A 23367-nucleotide genomic window follows, 5' to 3' on the forward strand; every position below is an offset into this window, starting at 1 on the left:
GCCCTCCTTGACCAGGAGGACTCATGGGAACCATCTGCCTCACAGGTGTTGGCCAGGTCATCATGGCAACCCTGGAACAGAAATGGTAGGCAAATGATAACATCTTCTTTCATCTGTATAGGCAGACATGGTCTACACTACTGAACAAAAGACTCAGTTAACTACCACATCAAGGAGTCACAGCCCTCAGTCCATTTCCAAATTTGCACCAGTTAAAACCCACAGCCCTGGAATGAAGGAGAGGTCAGGTCCCCTTGAAGAAGGAGAAAGGGTAGGCCTGGCTATGCTACCACAGTTCTCACTGAGAATCTTCTATCAGTTCTCCCAAAGGGACCTAGAGACACTGGCCAGGATGCGTCTACCTGAAGGAGGGAGTAGTCAGGCTTTGGGGGAAATCCTGGATCCTTTTCTGCAGGGACTCCCCATTCTGAGAGGCCTAACATGAGGCTTGGTCCACTATTCTCAGCAAAGGCCTGTGGAGATCAGGGAACAATGGATTTCTCACTCAGGTCTGACTTAGTGGGCCTGATACATCCCAAACCTACACATTGTCATTTCTTAAAGTTTGAAAGCATCATGGAATCAACACACTCAGTAAATGGAAGCAGCCTCATATTCTGCACTCCTGGACCCAGGGAGTGTGGGCGATTATGGTGGCAAAGGTGCAGGGGAGTCCTGGACCTGCCTCTCCCTGTAAAAACGGTGGAGGAAGCAATGCCAGGCTCCTGGAGAAAAAGGAAAGGTGCAGGGAGGATATCAGGCACTCAGAGGCGTTGCTGATGGCCTGAGGCTTAGCTGTCCAGGGCGTGCAGGTGAGACATGGAGTCACAGTTCAGGTTGTCCATGTCTATCAGGTTCACGTGTGACACATGAGGATCAGGTACAGGGAAAAGGCTGAAGGAGGCTCACAGAGGATTCTGGGAGATGCGGGGAGAGCAGCCCGGGAGGGAGTGGTCAGGAGGTCATTCCAGTCCCACAGGGGGGCTCTGTTGCAGTGCAGGGTCTTGATGGACAGCAGATGCTACTGATTCTCACTCTCGGGCCAACTCTGCCTGCTTCTAGAGCTTCTCTGAGGTCTGTTCACCCAGAGGACGGCACCCAGCATGCTCAGGAGCAGGGGCAGCTCCAGGAAGACCAGGAGCAGGAAGCGGACATTGCTGAACAGGGAGCTGTGGGGAGACGGTGATGGGCAGTGAGTCACCTCCCCAGGGGAGGCCCAGGTGTCCTCCACCATCCCCTGACCCTTGTGTCCCAATCCTGTGACCACAGCCAACCACATAAGCAACCCCACTGGACAGTCCATCCCATCTCAGCATCACGGCCCCTAACCCTCAGCCTCAGATTTGCCCTTGACCTGAGGACTGTGACACAGGAAGGGCAGGACCGTGAGAGGACTTGAGGTCATGCCAGGGATCCAGGGAGGGTCTGTGTCCAGGACGCAGCTGTCTACCTCTGTGTTCCCCATGGAGGGTTACCCAGCTGGGGTCCCGGAATTCACGAAGGGTTATTGTTTGGTGTCAACTCTCCTGTACACAGCGTTTCCAGGAGGGCAGGGACCATTTGTTTCATTCACAGTGAGTACCTGGTGCCTATCCTGAGTCTCCAATAATCTGCCCTACAACTTCAGTGCTTGCTGAAGAAATGAATGAATGGACAGCTCAGCTCTCAGCTCCTCAGAGGACTGGGCTTATCAAACAGGATGAAACTCTGACCAGGGCTGTGAGGGAGGCAGAGGAGGGGACCGGGACCACTGGACCCCAGAGCATCTGTTCCCTGCCCTAGCCTGGCCAGGTCCCGAGGCTCCTCGCAGGACATTTGCCTCGCTCCTCCCTCTGCCTGGACCCCTCTTCCTCCAGACCCCAGAGTGCCCAGCCCCCAACCCTTCAGGTCTCCATGCTCACGTCCTCAAATCCTCAAACCCTCTTCTGACCATTGTCCGTGAAACAGCAACTCCAACACCTACACACGCTCTCCCCAAACCCAAGAGACAAACATCTCATCCCAGCATTCATCACCCTTTGCTGTATTTGTACATCAGCCTCTGTGCTGACTTGGCCAATGCGTGAATTCACGCAGTAAAACTCAACTTCCACGAGGGCAGGATAGTGGCTGTGTGGTTCCCTGCTGTGACTCAATCCCAAAAGAAGAGCCCGACACTTAATAGAACCTTCACATTAGGTGTGGGAGGTGTGAACAAAGAAGGGACTGGGCGAAGGGAGACCCAAGTCCCCTAATCATCACCTGCAGTGGAGAGGCTGCCCGCGTGGCCCAGTCCTATGCACAGGCATCTTACCCAGGGTGTGGGCTGGCTTCAGGGCCGTCCTTTCTAGTCACGCTGGGCCAGGTGTGCACTGGCAGCTTCGTGGGAGGACCTGAGGTGCCCATGGAGCTCTGGGGGCTGGAGGCTGTGGTTGAAACACGGGTCAGCCTTAATGACATCACTTGGGTCTCCCACTTACTCTCACCTGTTCTCGCTCCGATTTTCACAGACAAGGTCATCAATGATGTGCTGGACAGACGCCCTGTGTCCAACGTGCCCCACGGCCACACCCAGGCCTGACCAGGGTCCTGGGCCTCTCCTTGTCCCATCCCTAGGTGCTGCAGAGCCAGGACGCCATTTCAGATGTGAGAGCTGCCCTGCTCACCAGTAGGAAGGAAGAGTCTGTGGCAAAGGCACGGGGCTCCAGGCTCCACCCCAGCCAGGAAAGGACAGGGTAACCTGGGGGAATGGTGTGATGTTTATTCTGCAAAGGGTGACCCAGAGTGACTGCGGCACAGCAGTGGTGGGAGAGAGGCTGGAAGTGAGGACAGGAAGTCAGCAGGGTCCTCCCTGAACGATGGGACCTGAGTCCACTCAGCCCCAAATGGCAGCCACGCCGCGGTCCCACAAGGCCATTGGACCATCCTCTTAGGGGGAGGGAACGCCCAGGAAGAAAGATCTGGAGAGGGGACACCTGGTGGAGCCTGGGTGGTGGCCCGCGGTGAAGACAGCTGGATAAGGGCCCTTTCCTCCTGCCCCTGGTGCCCTCAGGTAGCTCTTAGTTCCTCACTCCTAGATGGGAAAGCACAAAGGGTGCAGGAGGGACACGTCCCCCCCGGGAAATGGAGAACAAGAAGACGCTCAGACATTGATGTCTCAGAAGACGCTTCTGGGACATTGTCAGAAGAAAACGATGGAAAAGCAACCACACTGAGACCACTGGGTTTGTGTCTCATGAGACAGGAGCGGGGCTTTGAGGGAAGAGCGGTCTGCGGCACGGGAGGGGCCCTCAGGTCCATGCCAGCCTCAGAGCTCATTTCCATCCGCAGGTCCCTCTGCCTGAGGGGGCAATTTCTGGGGTTTCCCTGGGTTCCCTCCTGTGGTAAAAGGTGCCAGAGAATAAGGGGGACACACAGGTCAGCCTGCGGGGCAGGATGCGGTTCCCAGGAGCATGGGAACCCCACCCAGGGCTCTGGGGCCCCTTCCTGTGTCCTCAAGTGGCTGCTGCAGGAGCTCCCAGAACAGGGCTGTGAGGCTGCAGCCTCAGGACCCTCCAGACAGGGCGGCGTCCATGCAGTCCCCAGGGCAGGGACAGCCTTGAGTGAGGGGAGCCGGTGATCGGGGGGTCCCATTCCGCATGGAGAAGAGCAAGTCAGACCCAGGCGGGACAGCGGGCGCCCTTCAGTGTGGACCTGGCCCTTGTCAATACAGGGAGATAGCAAGGACCCCAGAGTCAGGGCTGGCCTCGCAGACCCCACCCAGGAAAGTTTCAGGCCTGAGGCTGTGAGGGAGGGCACACAGCGGGGAGGTCTCCAGCCACAGGGCCAGGGTGATTTTGTGGGTGCCTACCCTCCCAACACACACATGCAGGTGTACACACACACACAAACCACACCACACTCCTATGCAGGCGCCCACACACAAAGACACACTCTCACTCATCCACACACAGCAGCACACAGTGTCCTGAGTCACTGACCTCCAGGCTCACACACTCCTGTTCCACTTCTTTCCTCAGGGACAGAATGACCAGCCCTAGACTGAGGCAGGCCTGGTGCTAAGAAAAGGAGGGGCTCACCTGGGAACACAAACACCTCAACCTGGACTATGACCCTCCTGGGCCAACTGGGCATTTCTGAACAGGACGCAGGTGCCACTCCCAATGGTCCTGATTTTCCATCCTGCTGATGAGGGTCCAGGTCTCCTGCAGGCCTCCCTGCTGCAGAGGAGTCTGTCTACACTGCAAATCTGACCTGTCTTGTGCTTAGGCTCCCCCTGAGGGCAGCAGCTTCCCGTCTGGCCCCCCAGCCTCTCTGTGCAGCCCCACCCTTCCCCCACGCAGCTGCACTTCCGTGGGGCTGAGCCACAGGTGCGCTCCTGGCTCCTTCACAGGCAACGCTCTCTCAGCACCCCTGTCACCGGACCCTCCCCTTCTTCAATACTGGGCAGACATGCCGGCTGCTCCAGGAGAGACGCCCTGACTGTGTTCCCCTGGCCCCCACCTCTCTCTCTCTTACACACACACACAGTCGGCTTCACGTCTCTGACCTGATTCCTGCCCCAACAATTCCAACCTGAGCCTGTTTAGGCGCTGAGGGAAGGAGGGGCTCACCTGGGAACACGGACACCTCAACCTGGACATAGGGATCATGAAGCTCTTGGAGGAAAGGTGTATCCACCCCACACCAGTATGTGCCTGCGTCCTCCTCTGTGAGGCTGTCCAAGGTCACTGTGAAACTGAGGTTTTCAGGATAGTCCCTGATGGATACTCGGCCGTTCATTTTTCCTGCTGGCCCTTTGGTCTCCACAATCTTGTCACATCGGAGAACCCGTGGTGGTTTGCACCAGTATTTGTTGAGAGTCTTATGTTCCTTCTCATACCAACACTGCACGCTCAGGGATCCCCCCACTGGGCCGTCCACGGTGCCGGGGCCTCTCAGAGGAAAACAGCCTGGAAAATATAAGCCAGAGAGTCCCGTCTCCTTACCAGAGGGGCCTGGTCTGGGGTGTCCCAGTGTCAGACCCTCATGGACCTTGGGAGTGTGGAGAAGCCAATGGCAGGCAGGTAGGCTTTGTCCACCCAGGAGCAGAGACTGAGGGTCAGAGGCTCCCTCTGTGCAGAGGTGGGAAGGGTGTGGGAAGTTTCCATGGAGACTGGAAAGGGCAGGCTAGGGAAACACTGGATGTGTGCAGGCCTGTGTGTGCATGTGAGTGTGGCTGTGTGTGCATGTGAGTGTGGCTGTGTGTGCATGTGAGTGTGGCTGTGTGAGTGTGACTGCATGTGTGTGTGACTGTGTGTGTGTGTGTGAGACTATGTGTGTGAGTGCGACTGCGTGTGTGATCATCCCGGGTAAAATTTGTGATTTGATAACTTTGGCAATGACAGTCACAGCATCACCACCCACCAGGGATTCCTGTCTCGGGCACAGAGAAACAGGCCTCCCCCGCGCTGTGCCCTGCGGCCTGCTGTCCCCTAGGAAGGCAGCTGCTGACCGCTCTTGGGTGCTCCTCTGCCCTCCTCCCCTCTCCCCACCCCTGCTCCCCTCTGTGACCGCTACTCCACTGCCTGCACCCCGCCCTGCCCTCTCCCACTCGGGACAGAGCTCCCCAAGTCCAGGGCCGGCCCACTCACCTGGGACAAGCAGGAGGAGCAGAGCTGAAGGCCGCCACGAGGCCCAGGCCCTGGCAGTCATTCCTGTAACACGGATGTCACCTGCCATTGTGCAAGACCCCAGGAGGAGACAAAATGGAGCCTCCTCCCAGCAGATCTGAGCTTTGCTTCTGCTTTTCTTCTGCTCTCTGCTTCCTTGTCCAGCCCTGTCTCAGGTCTGAGGCTGGAGAGGGTCAGGGTGCAAGAAGCTCAGGGAGAGAGCCGCCTGGGCTGACGCCGGTGCTGACAGCTCTGGGATTGTGCTAGTGGCTCCTCTCAACCCCGAAGTCTGGCAAAGTTCAGGGTCCCTTGGGTGGGAATGCAGCCACTTCCCCACAGCCCACAGCTTCTGGCTTCAGTGGGTTACTCACACAGCAGAAGGCAGAGCCAAGCCGGGCCATTTCCTACCACAGGGGCTGCTCCACCCTCCGCGACATGTCACTTCCTGGTCAGGATGGACAATCTTGTGGTTGGAAGCTAAATCTGCCATCTTCTTTAGCCTTGGAGGTGACCAGAGAGAGGCTGTGTCCCTTAATCTTCAGCTAGGTCCCTGCTGAGAGCTCTGCCCCTAAGACCCCGAGTTCTTCTTCTGGCCTCAGAAGTCAGCACTATGAACCCAGACACTATCTGCATGTCCCTTTTTGGTGCTGAGTCCCCAAGCAGGTTAAAATCCCACAGGCCTGGGGAGTTTTCTTCTTGTGCCCCTGTCCCCAGACCTAGACACAGAGCGGCATCACCCACCTGAGACTCTCCTTTTCCATCTTGTCTCTTGCCGAAATCCACGCCCCAGTGAGAATCAGGGCAGAGAACTGAGAATAGAGAGACAGAGAGTCCAGACGCGTGAAGATGCTGAAGTGGGACTTTGTGGTCAATATGAGGCTGCGACTGAGCCAGCACACACCCCAGCGCGCACGGAGGGCGGTTTGGTGACTGAGAGGACAGCTTGTCATGAGCAGTGGCTGCTGGTGTCTATCCTGGGTCTACTGTGATGGCCAGGGGCCTCCCTGGGGAGCAGACATTGGGGGACAGGCCTTCCCAGGAGGCAGAGACCCAGGTCTGTCCACACTCAGCATGGCTGGTTCTCCTGACATGATGGACTTAGGGTGTCTACCCTGGAAAGGGCAAGAAGGCAGGTCAGGTGCAGGGTTTGCCTCCTGTCTGTCCCAGAGGGCATCACTCCTTCTACACCTTCTCATGCTTTAAGCATATCCTTGACTCTCCCAACCCTCCTATAGATTTCCGTTCCTTTCTTCCTATCGGAGTCAATAGCACCAGTATGTGCACACAGCCATAAGGCTGAGTGGAGAGTGACAGGGGAGTCTGGGTGTACCTGGCACCATGAAGGGGTCCCTGAACCCTCGACCTGCCCTGTCCTCCCTCTATTTACACACTCAGGGACACAGTGTGCACTGGGGTCGTTGGTGCTGATGCCCCCAGACTCACATCATGGGACTGTCGTCAGCCCGGTGCAATCCCAGGGCTTCCAATTAGCCCAGTGTTCAGGTCTGGCCTGGGCCTGGCTTTGAAGTATCCTGGCTCCACCATGGGCTGACCTGGTCTCCCCTTCTGCTCATGCCCACCCCTTCCGTTCTCCCCAGAATCAGCAGCGTGATCCCTGACACACACACATATGGCCATCGTTTCCCAAGAAGGTCAGGACTATTCATGTTATTCACAAGTAACTGGCACCTGCCCTCTGGTTGCAAACATCAGCCTGTAAAATTTATGGTTGTTGTCAGCTCAGCTCTCAGTTCCTCAGAGGATTGGGCTCATCAAACAGGATAAGACTCCGGCCCAGGACTGCAAAGGAAGCAAGGCAGAGGGCTGGGGTCACTGGACACCAGAGCTCCTGCCCCCTGCCCTGGCCTGGCCGGATCCCAAGACTCCCTTGTAGGACATTTGCCTCGTTCCTCCCTCCTCCTGGACCCCTCTTCCTCCAGTCCCCAGAGTGCCCTGCTCCCAAACCCTGCAGGTCTCCACGCTCATGTCCTCTAATCCACAAACCCTCTTCTGATCATTGTCAATGAAATAGAGACTCCAACACCCACCTACATGCTACCCAAACCCAAGGCACAAATACCTCTTCCCAGCAGTCATCAGACTTTGCTGTATTTGTCTGTCTGCCTCTGTGCTGATCTGTTCACTGTGTGAATCCACCTGGCAGAACTCAACTTCCACCAGAGCAGGACAGTGGCTGGGTGGTTCCCTGCTGTGACCCTATCCCGACATGAGCGCTGGCACTTAGTAGGACCTTCACATTAGGTGTGGGAGGCATGAGCAAAGAAGGGACCAGAAGGGACTAGAAGGGATACACAACCGTCCCATCTCTCCCCAGCCTACAGGAAAGGCTGCTCACGTTGCAGTCCTGGGGGCATGAACCTTACCCAGGGTGTGGGCTGGGATCAGGGCTGTCCTGTCTGGTTGAGCTGGGCCAGGTGCACTCTGGGAAGTAACGGGAGGACCCGAGGTGCCCATGGAGCTCTGGGACTGGAGGCTGGGGTCAGGGCTGCAAGGGGCATCACAGGTCAGTCTTGGTGACCTCGCTTGAGTCTCCCACTCATCCTCACCTGTTCAGCTCTGATTTCCAGAGACACGGTCACTCAGGACATGCTGGACAGATGCCCTGAGTCCAACATGTTCCACGGCCACACCCAGGCTGGACCAGGGCCCTGGACCCCTCCTAGCCTTATCCCCACGTACTTCATAGCCAGGTGAGCACTTTCAGATGTGAGAGTCAGCCTGCTCTCTAGGGGAACATGAGAGTCTCTGGAAAGAAGACCTGGATGCAGACCCCACCCCAGCCAAGGGGGGAGGGGTGACATTAACTCTGTGAAGCGTGACCCAGAGTGACTGCGGAGCCGGGGCCCTGGGCATGGCAGTTCTGGAGTGAGGATGGGATTAAGGACAGGCAGTCAGTGGGGTCCTCCCTGAATGATGGGACCCGAGTCCACTCAACCCCAAATGTCAGCCAGGCCGGTGGACCCACAAGGCCAGACGCTTTCAGGGTGGGGCACACAGAGGAGTCTCGAACAACAGATGCACATGTGCTTTTTTGCATGTCAGCACACACACACACACGGGTGCACACACACAAACACACCACACATCTGTGCATGCACACACACACACCACACCTATGCATGCACACACACACACCGCAAACACACGTCATACCTGTGCATGCACACACACACACCTGTGCATGCGTACACACACACTGTAAACCCATGCACGCACACACACTATGTCCTAAGTCACTGACCTGCAACCTCACACACTTCTTCCCATTTCTCTCTTCAGGGACAGAATAACCTGTCCTAGACTCAGACAGGCCTGGTGCTAAGTGAAGGGTGGCTCACCTGGGAACACCGACACCTCCACCTGGAAGATGAGGTCTTGGAAAACAAGATCTTGGGAGATGAGATCTTGAAATTCTTGGAGCAATAGTCTATTGACCCGACACCAGTCTCCACCTGCATCCTTCTCTGTGAGGCTCTCCAGGGTCACTGTGAAGCTGAGGTTTGCAGGATGGTCCCTGATGGACACTCAGCCATTCCTCACTTCCTCTGACTCTCCGGCCTTTACAGTCTTGTTACATAGTAGAAAAAGTGGTTGTCCACACCAGTGTTTGTTGAAAGTCCTGTATTCCTCCTCATACCAACACTGCACATTTGGGGATCCCCACCGCGGTGTCTGTCAAGGTGCTGGGGCCGCCCACAGCAAAACAGCCTGGAAAACACAAGCCCAAGTCCCAGCTTCTCCTCCGATTGGCCTGGGTCGGGGATGCTCTGGGATCAGGGCCTCTCGGACCCTCAGGTTGTAGAGGAAACAGTGGCAGGCAGACAGCGCTTGTCCATCCAGGAATCTGAACTAAGGGGTGAGTAGCTCCCTCCCTGCAGAGGTGGGAATGGGGAGGGAGGTTTCCGTGGAGACAGGAAGGGCATGGACTGGGAAAACACTGTGTGTGTGCATGCATGTGTGTGCATGCATGTGTGTGCATGCATGTGTGTGCATGCGTGTGCGTGCAGGTGTGTGCATGCGTGTGTGTGCATGTGTGTGCATGCATGTGTGCGTGCATGTGTGTGCATGCATGTGTGTGCATGCGTGTGTGTGCATGCGTGTGCATGCGTGTGTGCATGCGTGTGTGCATGCGTGTGTGTGCATGCATGTGTGTGCATGCGTGTGTGCATGTGTGTGTGCATGCGTGTGTGTGCATGCATGTGTGCATGCATGTGTGCGTGCATGCGTGTGCGTGCATGTGTGTGCATGCATGTGTGTGTGTGCATGTGTGTGCATGCGTGTGTGTGCATGCATGTGTGTGCATGCGTGTGTGTGCGTGCATGTGTGTGTGCATGCATGTGTGTGCATGTGTGTGCATGTGTGTGCATGTGCGTGCATGTGTGCGCATGCATTGTGTGCATGCATGTGTGTGCATGTGTGTGTGCATGCATGTGTGTGTGCATGTGTGTGCATGTGTGTGCATGCATGTGTGTGCATGCATGTGTGTGCATGTGCATGCCTCTATGATTGTATGTGTGGTGCATCAAGATGGCATTTCGGATTGGATAACTGTGGCAATGACAATCACAGGCATCTCTCACCCAGCGCCTCCTCTGTCGAGGATGCAGCAGGACATGACTCACCTGCGCTGTGCCCTGGAGCCTGGCGCTCAGCTGGTGAGGCAGCCACTGACAGCTCCTGGGTGCTCCTCTGTCCTCCCACCCTCTCTCCATGTCCCTACTTCCATGTCCAGAGTCTACCCACCCATTTGAGACATTCAGGGGGAACAGAGCTGCCAGTAATCAAGCAGCCCGATCCCTGGTGGTCATTTCTCAGATGTCACTTGTCGCTGCACCATGCTCTGGTAGGACAAGGTGGAGTCCCCTCTCTCAGGGTCTGAGCCCCACTTCTGCTTTCTTCCCCTCTCGGCTTCCTTGTCCAGCTCTGTCTCAAGTCTGAGGCTGGAGATGGAAGATTGCAGAAAGCTCAGGAGAGAAGCTCCCCGGGCCGGTGCAGGCACCCCCTGACTCAAAGAGCCGGGGACCAGGGGCCAAGGTGCAACCTGGGTCTGAAGTCCAATGGGCAGTTCCGACCAGAGCAAGTTTCATCCCTAAAGACAAGTGCCCAGAGCAGGGGGTGGAACCAGGCGCAAAAGAGGAGGACACAGCTGATTCCGGCCCATGACTTCCGCTGTACTGAGAAGCAGCACACACACTGCATGTCGAGCTTCTCACTTCTGGGAGAGAAAGAGACACCCAGGGTCCCTACTGAACATGTTCACCTAGGTTGGAACTTGATTTGGTGACAATCTTCAATGCTTCTTATTTGTGAACAAGGGAAGCAGTCTTTGAAGCACTAACTATAACCAGTGCCAGACCTACATTAAATTATACAACCTGTAAACCCAAGAGTATCTGAGACAAGTCTCAATTAATTTTGGAAGTTTATTTTGCCAAGGTTAAGGGCACATCCATGACACAGCCTCAGGAGGGCCTCACGACATGTGCCAAGGTGGTCAGGGCACAGCTTAGTTTTATACATTTTAGGGAGACATAAGACATCAATCAGTATATTAGGTTGATGCAAAAATAATTGCAGTTTTGCCATTACTTTTAATGCACTCCAGCCTGGGCAACATTACTTTTAATGGCAAAAACCGCAATTCCTTTTGCACCAACCTAATATGTAAGATGTACATTGGTTCGGTCTAGAAAGGCAAAACAACTCAAAGTGGGAGGGGGCTTCCAGCTCATACGTAGATAAGAGACAAACAGTTGCATTTTTTTGAGTTTCTGATTAGCCTTTCCAAAGGAAGCAATCAGACATACATTTATCTCAGAGAGTAAAGGGGTGACATTGAGTTACATCTGTCCTTTGTCCGCAAGGAATTTCCTTGTGAACAAGCTGTTAGAGCGGTATTGTCAGGCCTCTGAGCCCAAGCCAAGCCATCGCATCCCCTGTGACTTGCACGTACAGGCCCAGATGGCCTGAAATAACTGAAGAATCACAAAAGAAGTGAAAATGCCCTGCCCGGCTTAACTGATGACATTCCACCACAAAAGGAGTGAAAATGGCCAGTCCTTGCCTTAAGTGATGACCTTACCTTGTGAAAGTCCTTTTCCTGGCTCAAAAAGCTCCCGCACTGAGCACCTTGTGACCCCCACTCCTGCCCGCCAGAGAACAACCCCCCTTTTACTGTAATTTTCCTTTACCTACCCAAATCCTATAAAACAGCCCCACACTTATCTCCCTTCGCTGACTCTCTTTTCGGACTCAGCCCGCCTGCACCCAGGTGATTAAAAAGCTTTATTGCTCACACAAAGCCTGTTTGGTGGTCTCTTCACACGGACACGCATGACAGGTATATAGCTTTTTTTTTTTTTTAATCTTAGTAGCTATCTTTTTTAGCAATAGAACGGGAGGCAGGTTTGTTCTAAACAGTTCGCAGCTTGGCTTTTCTCTTTGACTTGGCGGTTGTGGGGTCTGGAGATTTATTTTCCTTTCACAAACTGCCGGGCTGGTTGGCAGAAGTGCTGAACCCACACATTTATAAGTGTCCTTTTTTCCCCCCCTGCAGCAGACAGTGTCTTGCTTTGCTGCCCACGCTGGAGTTCAGTGGCACAATCATAGCTCTCTGCAACCTCAAACTGCTGGACTCAAGCAATCTTGCCACCTGAGCCTCCCAAACTGTCGGGATTATAGGTGTGAGTCACCGCATCCAGCCACAATCTTCTTTTTTATAGCTCAATTAATGATACTTTATTGCTTTTTGTGTACCAAGAAATTGATCTGTGAACTTCTCTCATTTAAAATATACCACAATTTTTGTAACCTTGTTTTTTTCATATATCTCTCTCTCTCAAATAGAAGTGGCCCAGGCCTCTCTGGACCTTAGGGAGGCCCTGAAAGCCAGAGAGGAATAAAGCAGATGCTTCTGATTCCAGCCCGAGGAAAGACAGTAACTTTGGGCTTTAACTTTTATCTTTGCTTAATTATTTTTTCCTTTGCAAAAAAGAAAGGGACTCAATTTCCTCAGTGGATGGCTGTATGATGTTGAATGTGCAGCTTGTTGACTTCTTAGGCGTTGTGTTCTAAGTTTCTCTGTGGCAGGCCTTGAAACCCAAACAGTTTATCAACGCCGGGCAATGTCTGTGGGGAGGTCACTCTGCAGGTGAGAGGAGGGCCTCCCTGGCCAGAGTCTTCCTGAGTTTCTTTTTTTTTTTTTTGAGACGGAGTCGCGCTCTGTCACCCAGGCTGGAGTACAGTAGCGCAATCTCGGCTCACTGCAAGCTCCGCCTCCTGGGTTCACGCCATTCTCCTGCCTCAGCCTCCCGAGTAGCTGGGACTACAGGCGCCCGCCACCTCGCCCGGCTAGTTTTTTTGTATTTTTTAGTAGAGACGGGTTTTCACCGTGTTAGCCAGGATAGTCTCGATCTCCTGACCTCGTGATCCCTCCGTCTCAGCCTCCCAAAGTGCTGGGATTACAGGCTTGAGCCACCGCGCCTGGCCGTCTTCCTGAGTTTCTATGTGGATCTTCCTGAGTCAGGTCCTCATGTGCAGGCTTGAGAGTTGAAGAAAGAAATTCCCACAGGGCACGGTGGCTCACGCCTGTAATCCCAGCACTTCGGGAGGCTGAGGCAGGCAGTTCACTTGAGGCCAGAAGTTTGAGACCAGGCTGGCCAACATTGTGAAACTCTATCTCTACTAAAAAAAACAAAAAATAGCTGAGCGCAGTGGCTCATACCTGTAATCCTAGCATTTTGAGAGGCTGAAAAGGGTGGATCACTTGAGGCCAGAAATTCGAGACCAGCCTGGCCAACGTGGCAAAACCTTGTCTCTACCAAAAAATACAAAAATTAGCCGGCATGGTGGCATGCGCATGTAGTTGAGGCACAAGAATTGCTCGAACCCGGGAGGCAGAGGTTGCAGTGAGCCAAGATCGAGCCATTGCACTGCAGCCTGGGAGACAGAACAAGAGTCTATCTCAAGAAAAAGAAAGAAGAAAAGAAAAGAAAGAAATTCCCACAGGGTCACATACACACATACTCAAACCTAAAGCCAAATGTGCACTGTCAAATCACCATTGCCTTTGCACTGGTTCCCTGATGCAAATTTCAATCTGTCAGCACAGCCAGGGACCAGCAGAGGCTGCTTTCAGTTGTGAAGTGTTTCCTGAAAAGCAAAAGGACTGGGGAAGTGAGAGGTGAGGGAGAGAGAGTGATGGGTGGAAGGACTTTGAAAACAGTGACTCCCTGGAGTTTCTCAGTTTGGGTCACCTTGGCCCCCTCCGCCTAACACACCCTTCTCGTTCTGTTTCCTGGGTCTGAGGATTCTGCTTTTCCCTTTTGCCATCCCTGGGCCACTCTGTCCTCTTCAGTATCCTGGTCCAATGAAGAGACTCTAGAGCATTAGTGCCAGAGAAATGCTGACACCATCACTTATACTGTATGCTTTTGGTCAGGTTCTTTACTCTGTCAGAGCTGTTGGTGAGGCAGCTGGAAGGAGGAGAGATTAATACATGTAAACTCTTCCTGAGGTAGAAAAAAGATCAATAAATTATAACCAAAAAAGAAAGTCAAACAAACTTTCAGAGGTATAATTTCAGGTTTTGGTTTTTAAATTCTTTGATGCAAGTATAACATACAAACAAAATAATACAAATCGTAAATGTACAGCTCAGCAAAATTTGAGGAAATGACTATCCTTGCCTACCTAGCCACCCGGATCAGACACCCACACCCTTGAGGAGTCTCCTTCCATATGGTATTTGGGTGGGCTTCTATGATCCATAGATATGGGCCATGGGCTATGACTTCTAATGCAGCAGGAGGAGCTGCAGACAAAACCTCTCAGACACCAAGTTGTAGAAGGAAGGGCTTTATTCAGCTGGGAGCATCGGCAAGCTACTGCCTTAAAATTTGAGTTCCCAGAGTGCACAATTTCTGTCCCTTTTAAGGGCTCACAACACTAAAGATTTCACATGATAGCATCGTGATTGATTTGAGCAAGCAGGGGGCATGTGACAGGGGCTGCATGCACCAGTGGTCAGAGAGAAACAAAACAGGGCTGGGAGTTTCACTACGTTCTTTTATACAATGCCTGGAATCTATGAATAATATCAGTTTCTAAGTTATGAGTTGATTTTTAACTACCGGGTTTAGGCCAGGCAGGCCAAGGTCTGGTTTTGGGCACTGGGCTGCTGTCTTTGGTTTACTTCCTTGTTTTTTTCTTAAAACAGGTACTGAGTACAAAACAATATAAAGCAATATGAGAGGATCTCTCTCTCTCTCCTCACTAAGGATAAGCCATCAAATGTACTGTGCCTTGCTCTCTCTTGGATCACTTTCTCTGGGGAAAATTGGTGGCTGTGTCTAGAAGACACACAAGCAGCTCTTTTGAGCAAGGAGCTGAGGCCTCCCACCACCAGCCACATGAATGTGCAACGTTGGAAGCAGATCCTCCAGCCCCAGTCCAGTCTTCAGATGACTGCAGCCCTGGCCAACATCTTGACTAGAACTTAATGAAAGACAGATCTTGAGCCAGCACCACCCACCTAAGCAACTCCCCGATTCATGACTCTCAAAACCGTGAGATAATGAACATTTGCTGTTTTTGGCCATGAAGTCATGGGGGAATTTGTTATGCATCAACAGATATCTAATATAGTTGGGCCACACTTGCCCAGGGCCAGCCTCTGCAGCCACATCCAATCCTTATTCATTTACTCACTCAGCAAGTATTTTTTTTTTTATGCCAACCATTATGTCACCATACTCTGTAGCTGGACGCTGGGGCATTCGTGGTGAATGAAGCTGGCCCAAATGCTACTGTGATGTAAAGGGAGATGGATAGAAACCACCCAAAGGAAACACATTAACATCATTTGGCAAACTGTGGAGGAAATAAACAGGGACCCATAATCAAGACAATTGGGATGATCCCTGCGAAGGATGATCACAGAGGCCTTTCAGAGGAGGCAACATCAGGTAGGTGAAACCAAAAGGAGAAGAAAGAACCAGAGGTAAGAAGATCTGGGGGAAGGGATTCGGGGGAGGAACAGCAGGTGCTAAGGCCCTGGGGAGGGATGCACACTGTGGCTAGAACATAAAGACCACATGGGGACAGGGCAACAAGATGAAATGGAAGAACCAACCAGTGGCTGGGTCCCCTCAGATCAAGTAGGCCAAGCAAGGACAGTGGGTGCTATGGTTTGGCTGTGTCCTCCCTCCAGTCTCAAATTATAGGTCTCATAGTTACCACGTGTCATGGGAGGAACCTGGTGGGAGGTAAATAAGTCATGGGGGCAGGTCTTATGTTGTTCTCATGATAGTGAATAAGTCTCACAAGATCTGATGGTTTTACAAAGGGGAGGTCCTCTGCCCTGTACATGCTTTCTCTCTCTTGCCTGCCACCATGTAAGACGTGACTTTCCTCCTTCTTTGCTCCTCCTTTGCCTTCCATCATGATTGTGAGGCCTCCCCAGTCATGTAGAACTGTGAGTCAATTAAACCTCTTTCCTTTATAAATTACTCAGTCTCAGTTATGTCTTTTTTTTGGTGGGGTGGGGACGGAGTCTTGTTCTTGTCACCCAGGCTGGAGTGTAGTGGCATGAGCTCAGCTCACTGCAACCCCCAGGTTTAAGCAATTCTCCTGCCTCAGCCTCCTGAGTAGCTGGAATTACAGGCACCTGCCACCATGTCTGGCTGATTTTTGTACTTTTAGTAGAGACGGTTTCACCATGTTGGCCAGGCTGGTCTCGAACTCCTGATCTCAGGTGGTCCGCCTGCCTCAGCCTCCCAAAGTACTGGGATTGCAGGCGTGAGCCACCACGCTCAGCCTCAGGTATGTCTTTATCAGCAGCGTGAGAACAGCCTAATACAGTGTGCTTCACGTGAAGAACATGGAACAAGAGGTGACATGACTACTGCAGACCCATGTCAAGTTGCTCTCTTGTTGCATTATGTAGAAGAAAGAGAAAAGGTGGCAAGAGGGATTGGGAAGAAAGTGGGAAGTCACCGTAGTATTGAGTGGATAGAGGACTATGGTGGCATCAGGGCAAGTGAGGGAATGGGAAGATTGGAGAGATTTATATAAGGATTGACAAGAGATAAAGGAGAGAGGAATAAGAGATTAAAGGACTTGGGTTGCAGCAACTATCATGGAAAGAAAGCGTGGAAAAAGAACAGATTTGTGGGACAGAGACAAAGATGTGGGGGAAAGTCAATAGACAAAGTTTGTGCATGGCAAGGTTGGGAAACTGTGGCACATCCAAGAGAGACATGAAATAGTCCCTGGTCCTACCTCCCTGCCTTTTCCAGGGGAAAGTGATCCTAAGCCCATCATGTCAGGAGAGGCTAAGCCAGCGCCAAACGACTCCAGGGAGCTCCCCCACCCTGCACGATAGACCCAGCGACTCCACCCACTTCCTGCCCCTGCACCCCTTTCTCCTTGTTTCTTATCCCCACAGCTGCCTTCCCTCAGACCTTTCCTGGCACTGATTATAGTTAGTGCTTCAAAGAGCTGCTTCCCTTGTTCACAGATAGTAAGAAGCATTGAAGATTGTCACCAAACCAAGTTCCAGTCTAGGTGAACATGTTCAGTAGGGACACTGGGTGTCTCTTTCTCTCCCAAAACTAAGAAGTTCAACGTGCAGTGTGTGTGCTGCTTCTCAACAGAGCAGAAGCCATGGACCAGGATCCAATGTGTCCTCCTTTCTCCTGCCTGGTTCCACCCCCTGCCCTGGGCACTTGTCTTTAGGGATGAAACTTGCTCTGCTCAGAACTCCCCACAGGGCTGCAGACCCAGATTGCACCTTGGGCCCTGGTTCCTGGCCCCTTGAATGTCTGCATCCACATCTGGTTGGCTCCAAGGGCAATGTGGTGATCCCTACTCAGATAGCTCTGGCTAATGACAAGAATGGGGCTGGGGTATAGACCAGGTTATAGGACTCAGCCTGGAGAGGTCATCAGGAAACAATGGAACTAGTCCTCATTGGTGTGGTGGCCAGGATCAAGATATTTGGGATAGGAGGGACCCAGAAGCTGAGAAGCAATCCAATTAGAGTAGAATTATTCAAAAGTCTCTGAAGAAACCCTAAGTGACCTCTTAAGCCAGTGGTCATAAGGTTTCAGAAACACCGGATGGATAACTTTTGGAGATCTCCTGTATAACACTGTCCCTGTAATCAACAACGCTGTATTGTACACTTAAAATTTGTTAAGAGATCACGTGATCTCATGTTAAGTGTCCTCCCAAAGTGCCGGGATTACAGGTGTAAGCCACCGCACCCGGCCTACATTTTTTTTAACTTTTAAAAAGTACCTGGCGATAGGCTCAGGGTCAGAAGTCCTTTTTGCAGTCAGAGGGGCTGTTTCTCCGGACAGGGTTCCAGTGGGTGTGGGGTGTGGCAAGTTCTCCTGTTCATGGACTCTGTCCAAGGAGTCCTCCAAGGCCTGTCCACCCAGAGGATAGCACCGAGTATGCTCAGGAGCAGAGGCACCTTCAGGAGTGGGAGAAGCAGGAAGTAGGCACAGCTGGGCAGGGACCTGTGAGACCGAGAGAGTGACCAGTAGTAAGCTGCCTCCTCTGGGGAGTCCCAGGCTCTGCCTCACCCCGCCTTCCCTCGACGTCTGGTCCTGTGCCCTCAAACTCAATGTCAGCATCAAGCCTGGTGGGTACCAGGGTCAGGCAGCTCCATGCTGAGGGTCACAGGCTCCTGACCTTCATTCAGCTCAGAATTAACCTTGAGTGTCAGGACCCAACAGATGCCGGAAGGTGAGGAATAGAGGAGAAGAGAGATATGGGAACCCAGGCAGGAACTGGCTCCCAGAAACAACTTCCAGAACAGATTCCTCAGCCACTGACGCCTGCAGGAACTCCGCTCTTGCTGGGAACAACCTCAAGGATGAAATATTACTTTACAACCACCTTCACTCAAATTAAATATGATCACGAGAACAGCTCTTTCGCTTAAACTGCTTAACCATCTCAACCCCAAGGAGTGACCTCTCCAAGCTCAGCCCATGGCCAATCCTCCCACCCCGTGGGTCCCACTACACTGCCCCCATTCCAACTTCTCAAATGCTGCATTTTCTCCCCAAAACGGGCCATCTTTCCACCTTCCCAGCCCTCCACCTGTAGGGCTTGTCTGATGCCCTCCCCTATCCTTTCTAAGACAAGCCCCTGTAACAAACCCTGTTGGCACCCTGCCCCATATCCCCTTTGTCCACTTGAGCTCCTGGCAGCTGCAGGCAGTCTTGGCCCCACCAAAGATTTCCCAGCTCAAGCTCCCCTTCTCTGCCTGAGGTTATCTACAGGAGTGCACACATTTTCCTGTGCAGAGCAGGCCAGATGGGCCACAGAATTCATGCCCCCAGGAGTGCCTTCTGCCTGGAAGATTCTGTCTCCAGTTCTGAGGAACTTTCTACACAATCTCTCATAGGGTGCCCAGAGGGACTAAGCTCCAGTGAGTTCAGTTACTACAGTGCTAACCCCTCCATTCCAGTACATTGCATTTCCCTTTCCCTTTCCTGGTCTCATTTTCTGCTCTCTCAATGTACTTCCTGAGATTACCTCTCAATAAACACATTGCTCCTAAGTCCCTGTCTCAGGACCTGATTTGGAGGAAACCCAAACTAAGACAGTCCCTTTGTTCTTTGTTTGCGTGGAATATCTTGTATTTCCTTGATAGCCCAAATCATGCCCCACCAGCTTCCCACAGACCCTGACACCCTATCTTTTTACATGTGCTTTATTTTCCTGCATAGTCATTATCATTAGTTGACATATTTCCTTGATCTATCATCTATCTATCTGTCTCTATTACGTATCTCTCTCTACAGCGATCATCTCCATCTGTCTATCCAGCCAGCCAGTCAGCCATCTCTATCATCTGTCATATCATATCTCTATCTCTATCATCCATCCATCTGTCCATCTATCTATCTACCTATCTATCCATCCATCCATCTATCTGTCTGTCTGCCTGTCTGTCTATCTATCTATTTATCCATCTGGCCACTGTCTGAATCTACCTATTTGCAATTTCCTCAAGAGTACAATCTTGCCCCTTTGTTCACTGCTGCATCTCCAGAATCTCCACCAGTTTCTGACACATAACAAATAAATACCTGTTGAGTGGGTGAATAATCGAGGAAACCTGTGTCTAGGAAGCTCCACCCTACAAAAGAAGCTACACACATGGCAAAAGACACTGGGACACGTGCATTTTACCCTTGGCATTGGCTGGGCCTGGTGGGAGATCCAGGTGTCTTCACAGAGTTCTCAGTACTGGAGGCTGAGGATAAAGAACAGAGGCTCAGTGCCCTATGCCTGACTCTTCCCAGCTGAGTACCTGCCGCCTGCATGGTTCTGGCTTCATAAAGCATAAGACGCTCAAGAAGTCAACTGGACAGATGTTCTAGGACCATCATCTCCCCATAGGCAGACCGAAGCCCGGCTAGAGTCATAGAGCATCCCCCTCCAACCCCGTCCCAGTGGATGCCTTGCCCTGCTCTGGGGCCAGGTGGGCATTTTATAAACTCAGACCAGAGGATGACCACCTTCTTCCATGTTGGTGTCCCCCATCTCGTTGAAAATCGATGTGCTGAAGGTCAGTTAGGCTTAGGTTCCAAAACCCCCCCTCCTTGCCAGTGTATCCACACACCGCCACTACCCTCCAGTACACACTGTCTGTCACACACACACTCTCACACCTGCACACACACTCTCACATGTGCACTCACGCAACTCACCTGCTCTCACACACTCTCACACACTCATACACCTGCTGTCGCACACACTCACACACACCTGCTCTCTCACACACTCTCACACACTCACACACACCTGCTCTCACACACATTCACACACCTGCTCTCACATACACACTCACTCACAGACACCTGCTGTCACACACACTCTCACACACTCACACACACCTGCTCTCACACACTCACTCACACATACCTACTCCTGCACACACTCACACAGTCTCTCACATACACCTGCTCTCACACACTCACACACCTGCTCTTGCACACACACACACCTGCTCTCTCACACACACTCACACATTCACTCACAGACACCTGCTGTCACACACACTCTCACACACACTCACACACACCTGCTCTCTCACACACACTCACACATTCACTCACAGACACCTGCTGTCACACACACTCTCACACACTCACACACACCTGCTCTCACACACTCACTCACACATACCTACTCCACACACTCACACACTCTCTCACATACACCTGCTCTCACACACTCACACACCTGCTCTTGCACACACACACCTGTTCTCTCACACACACTCACACACTCACTCACAGACACCTGCTGTCACACACACTCTCACACACTCACTCACACACCAGCTCTTGCACTCACACCTGCTCTCACACACTCACACACACTCACACATACCTGCTCTCGCATACACCTTCACACCGGCACTCACTCTTACATGTTTGCACACAACTCACACTCACACACTTAAACACCCTTACACTCTCCCACTCACTCACACATGTATTTCCCACACACATTCACACAACACACTCTGTCCTGCTCCGATGCACCACACTAGGCCCCCACACGAGGCCCAGTTCTTCTCTCCTGAGCCAAAATTTCCATGGCTGCTCTGCAGAGACAGCCTCAGATGCCTGAGAAAAGAGGCTCTTACCCAAGGAGACCAGCACTTGAACCTGGAAGAAGGGATCGGGCAGGAGGCCAGACAGGCCATCTTCCTGCAGTATTGTTGCAATCCCACATCGGTATTTTCCTGCATCGTCTGCTGTGAGGTTCTCCAAGGTCATGGTGAAGGTGAGGTCCCCAGGATGGTCCGTGATGACCACTCGGTCACTCCTCACCACTCCCTCGGACCCTCTGGTCGCCACCATTTCATGCCAAATTGGCAAGCATGGTTGTCTGCACCAGTATTTGTTAAACATCTTGTATTTCTCTTCATACTGACACTGAACACTCAGGGACTCCCCCACGGTGCCCATCACGGTGCTGGGGCCACTCACAGTCAGACAGCCTGGAAAACACAAGCCCATTTCCCCGTCTTCACCTGGAAGAGCTTGGACCAGTGGAACCTTGAGCGTTAGGTCCTTTGCACACCCAGTGTCGCCTGAGGCTGGAGGAGGGAGCAGTCAGGAACCAGGGAGCTACGGGCTATTTCCAGGGGGACAGCCAAGGAGATGCCCGGTGTGGGAGGCCGAGACTCCAGAGGCCATGCCCAGCCTGGGTGGGCTCTCCCACCTTAGAGGGGGGAGAGGCTTGACCTCGATGGCCTCAGACAGGTTCTGGGTCCCCCAAAAGTGTCAGTCCTGAGAAGAAACACCTGTCTTCATTGAACACCAAAGATTGAATGAAGCCACTAAGTACACTCTGAATAAATGGATGGTTGGAAAGATGGATGGATGGATGGATGGATGGATGGAGAGATGGATGGATGAATGAATAGATGGATGGATGGACGGATGGATGGATGGATGGTTGGAGAGATGGATGGATGGATGGATGGATGGATGGATGGAGAGATGGATGGATGAATGGATAGATGGACGGATGGACGGATGGATGGATGGATGGAGAGATGGATGGATGAATGAATAGATGGGCAGATGGACGGATGGATGGATGGATGGATGGAGAGATGGATGGATGGATGGATAGATGGACAGATGGACGGATGGATGGATGAACGGATGGATGGACAGACGGATGGATGGATGGATGGATGAAATAGGAAAGGAAATAATATTGAGAACCAGGAAAAACCAGAAGCAGCCCAGTACGGAGGGCAAGGAGGAAGCCTGGGGCTTCTGGCTCTACCTCCTTCCCAAATCATCTGTGGGCCTCACACTTGCAGTCCCTGCCCATATAGATGAGACCTTCTGTTCCCAGGTCTGGTCACAGAGAATATGGGGGCTGCCCGTGGGGATATCAAGCAGCCACGTAGAAAGGGGTTGTTCTTGTGATTCAAGGACATTTATGCCTGGATTTTTCCCCTGGGACAGAATCCTGTGGCAACACTAGCCATTGCCTAACATCTGTAGGGCTCAGCTCCACGCTGACACCCATCAGAGCTTCCTTCCCATCCCCACTTCTCTGCAGCACCCACCCGCCTTGGCATGTCCTGGGCCTCTTCTCCAGATCCTCTGCCCTCTCCAATATTTTGACATTACTCTCCCTCTTCCAGTCCCCTCTCTCATTCCTCCATCCACTCTGCAGACTCTGGGTCCAAATGATTAGGACCCAGCCCCATAAACTCTCTGCTTCCTGCCTCAGGGGCCTCACCAGTCCTAAACAGCTGCTGTCTCATCTGCTCTTGACAGGGAGGTGGTTAATCCAGGGCAAAACGGCTATTGAGAAATGGTTTTGGCAAAATACCAAGCTCCTGAAAAGGAATTGTGGAGGTAATCTGTCTGCCTATCATCTATCTATCTATCCATCCATCCATCTTTCATCTACCCACCCATCCATCTAGGTAATATACTGCCATCCAGGGATAGCGAGGCTTTGCTATGTTTTATTGTGAATTAAAAGAAAAATCTGGCCAGGAGTGGTGACTCACACCTATAATCCCAGCACTTTGGGAGGCTGAGGTGGGTGGATCACCTGAGGTCAGGGGTTTGAGACCAGCCTGACCAACACGATGAAACCCTGTCTCTACTGAAAAGACAAACAAATTAGCTGGGTGTGGTGGTGGGCACCT

The 23367-nt window shown here is 52.4% G+C and overlaps 2 protein-coding genes across 2 annotated transcripts; both read right to left on the reverse strand.

The window, feature by feature from the left end:
• Nucleotides 1-497: 497 nt before the first annotated feature.
• On the reverse strand, nucleotides 498-5745 carry CD300C (CD300c molecule). Its single transcript, XM_033182057.1, has 4 exons — nucleotides 5613-5745; nucleotides 4593-4931; nucleotides 2294-2405; nucleotides 498-1169 (listed from the first exon to the last, which is right to left on the reverse strand). The coding sequence occupies exons 1-4, from the start codon at nucleotides 5698-5700 to the stop codon at nucleotides 1022-1024; spliced, it is 687 nt and encodes a 228-aa protein (XP_033037948.1). The 5' UTR covers nucleotides 5701-5745; the 3' UTR covers nucleotides 498-1021.
• CD300H (CD300H molecule) lies at nucleotides 539-22168 on the reverse strand. Its single transcript, XM_033182058.1, has 10 exons — nucleotides 21328-22168; nucleotides 19863-19926; nucleotides 17952-18175; nucleotides 8990-9359; nucleotides 8015-8136; nucleotides 7711-7847; nucleotides 5613-6439; nucleotides 4593-4931; nucleotides 2294-2405; nucleotides 539-1169 (listed from the first exon to the last, which is right to left on the reverse strand). Exons 1-3 carry the CDS (start codon nucleotides 21701-21703, stop codon nucleotides 17989-17991), a joined length of 627 nt encoding a protein of 208 aa, XP_033037949.1. The 5' UTR covers nucleotides 21704-22168; the 3' UTR covers nucleotides 539-1169; nucleotides 2294-2405; nucleotides 4593-4931; nucleotides 5613-6439; nucleotides 7711-7847; nucleotides 8015-8136; nucleotides 8990-9359; nucleotides 17952-17988.
• Between the last annotated feature and the right edge of the window lie 1199 nt (nucleotides 22169-23367).

This window comes from Trachypithecus francoisi, unplaced genomic scaffold, assembly GCF_009764315.1.
Source record: "Trachypithecus francoisi isolate TF-2019V2 unplaced genomic scaffold, Tfra_2.0 Lachesis_group20, whole genome shotgun sequence".
Taxonomy (NCBI): Eukaryota; Metazoa; Chordata; class Mammalia; order Primates; family Cercopithecidae; genus Trachypithecus; species Trachypithecus francoisi.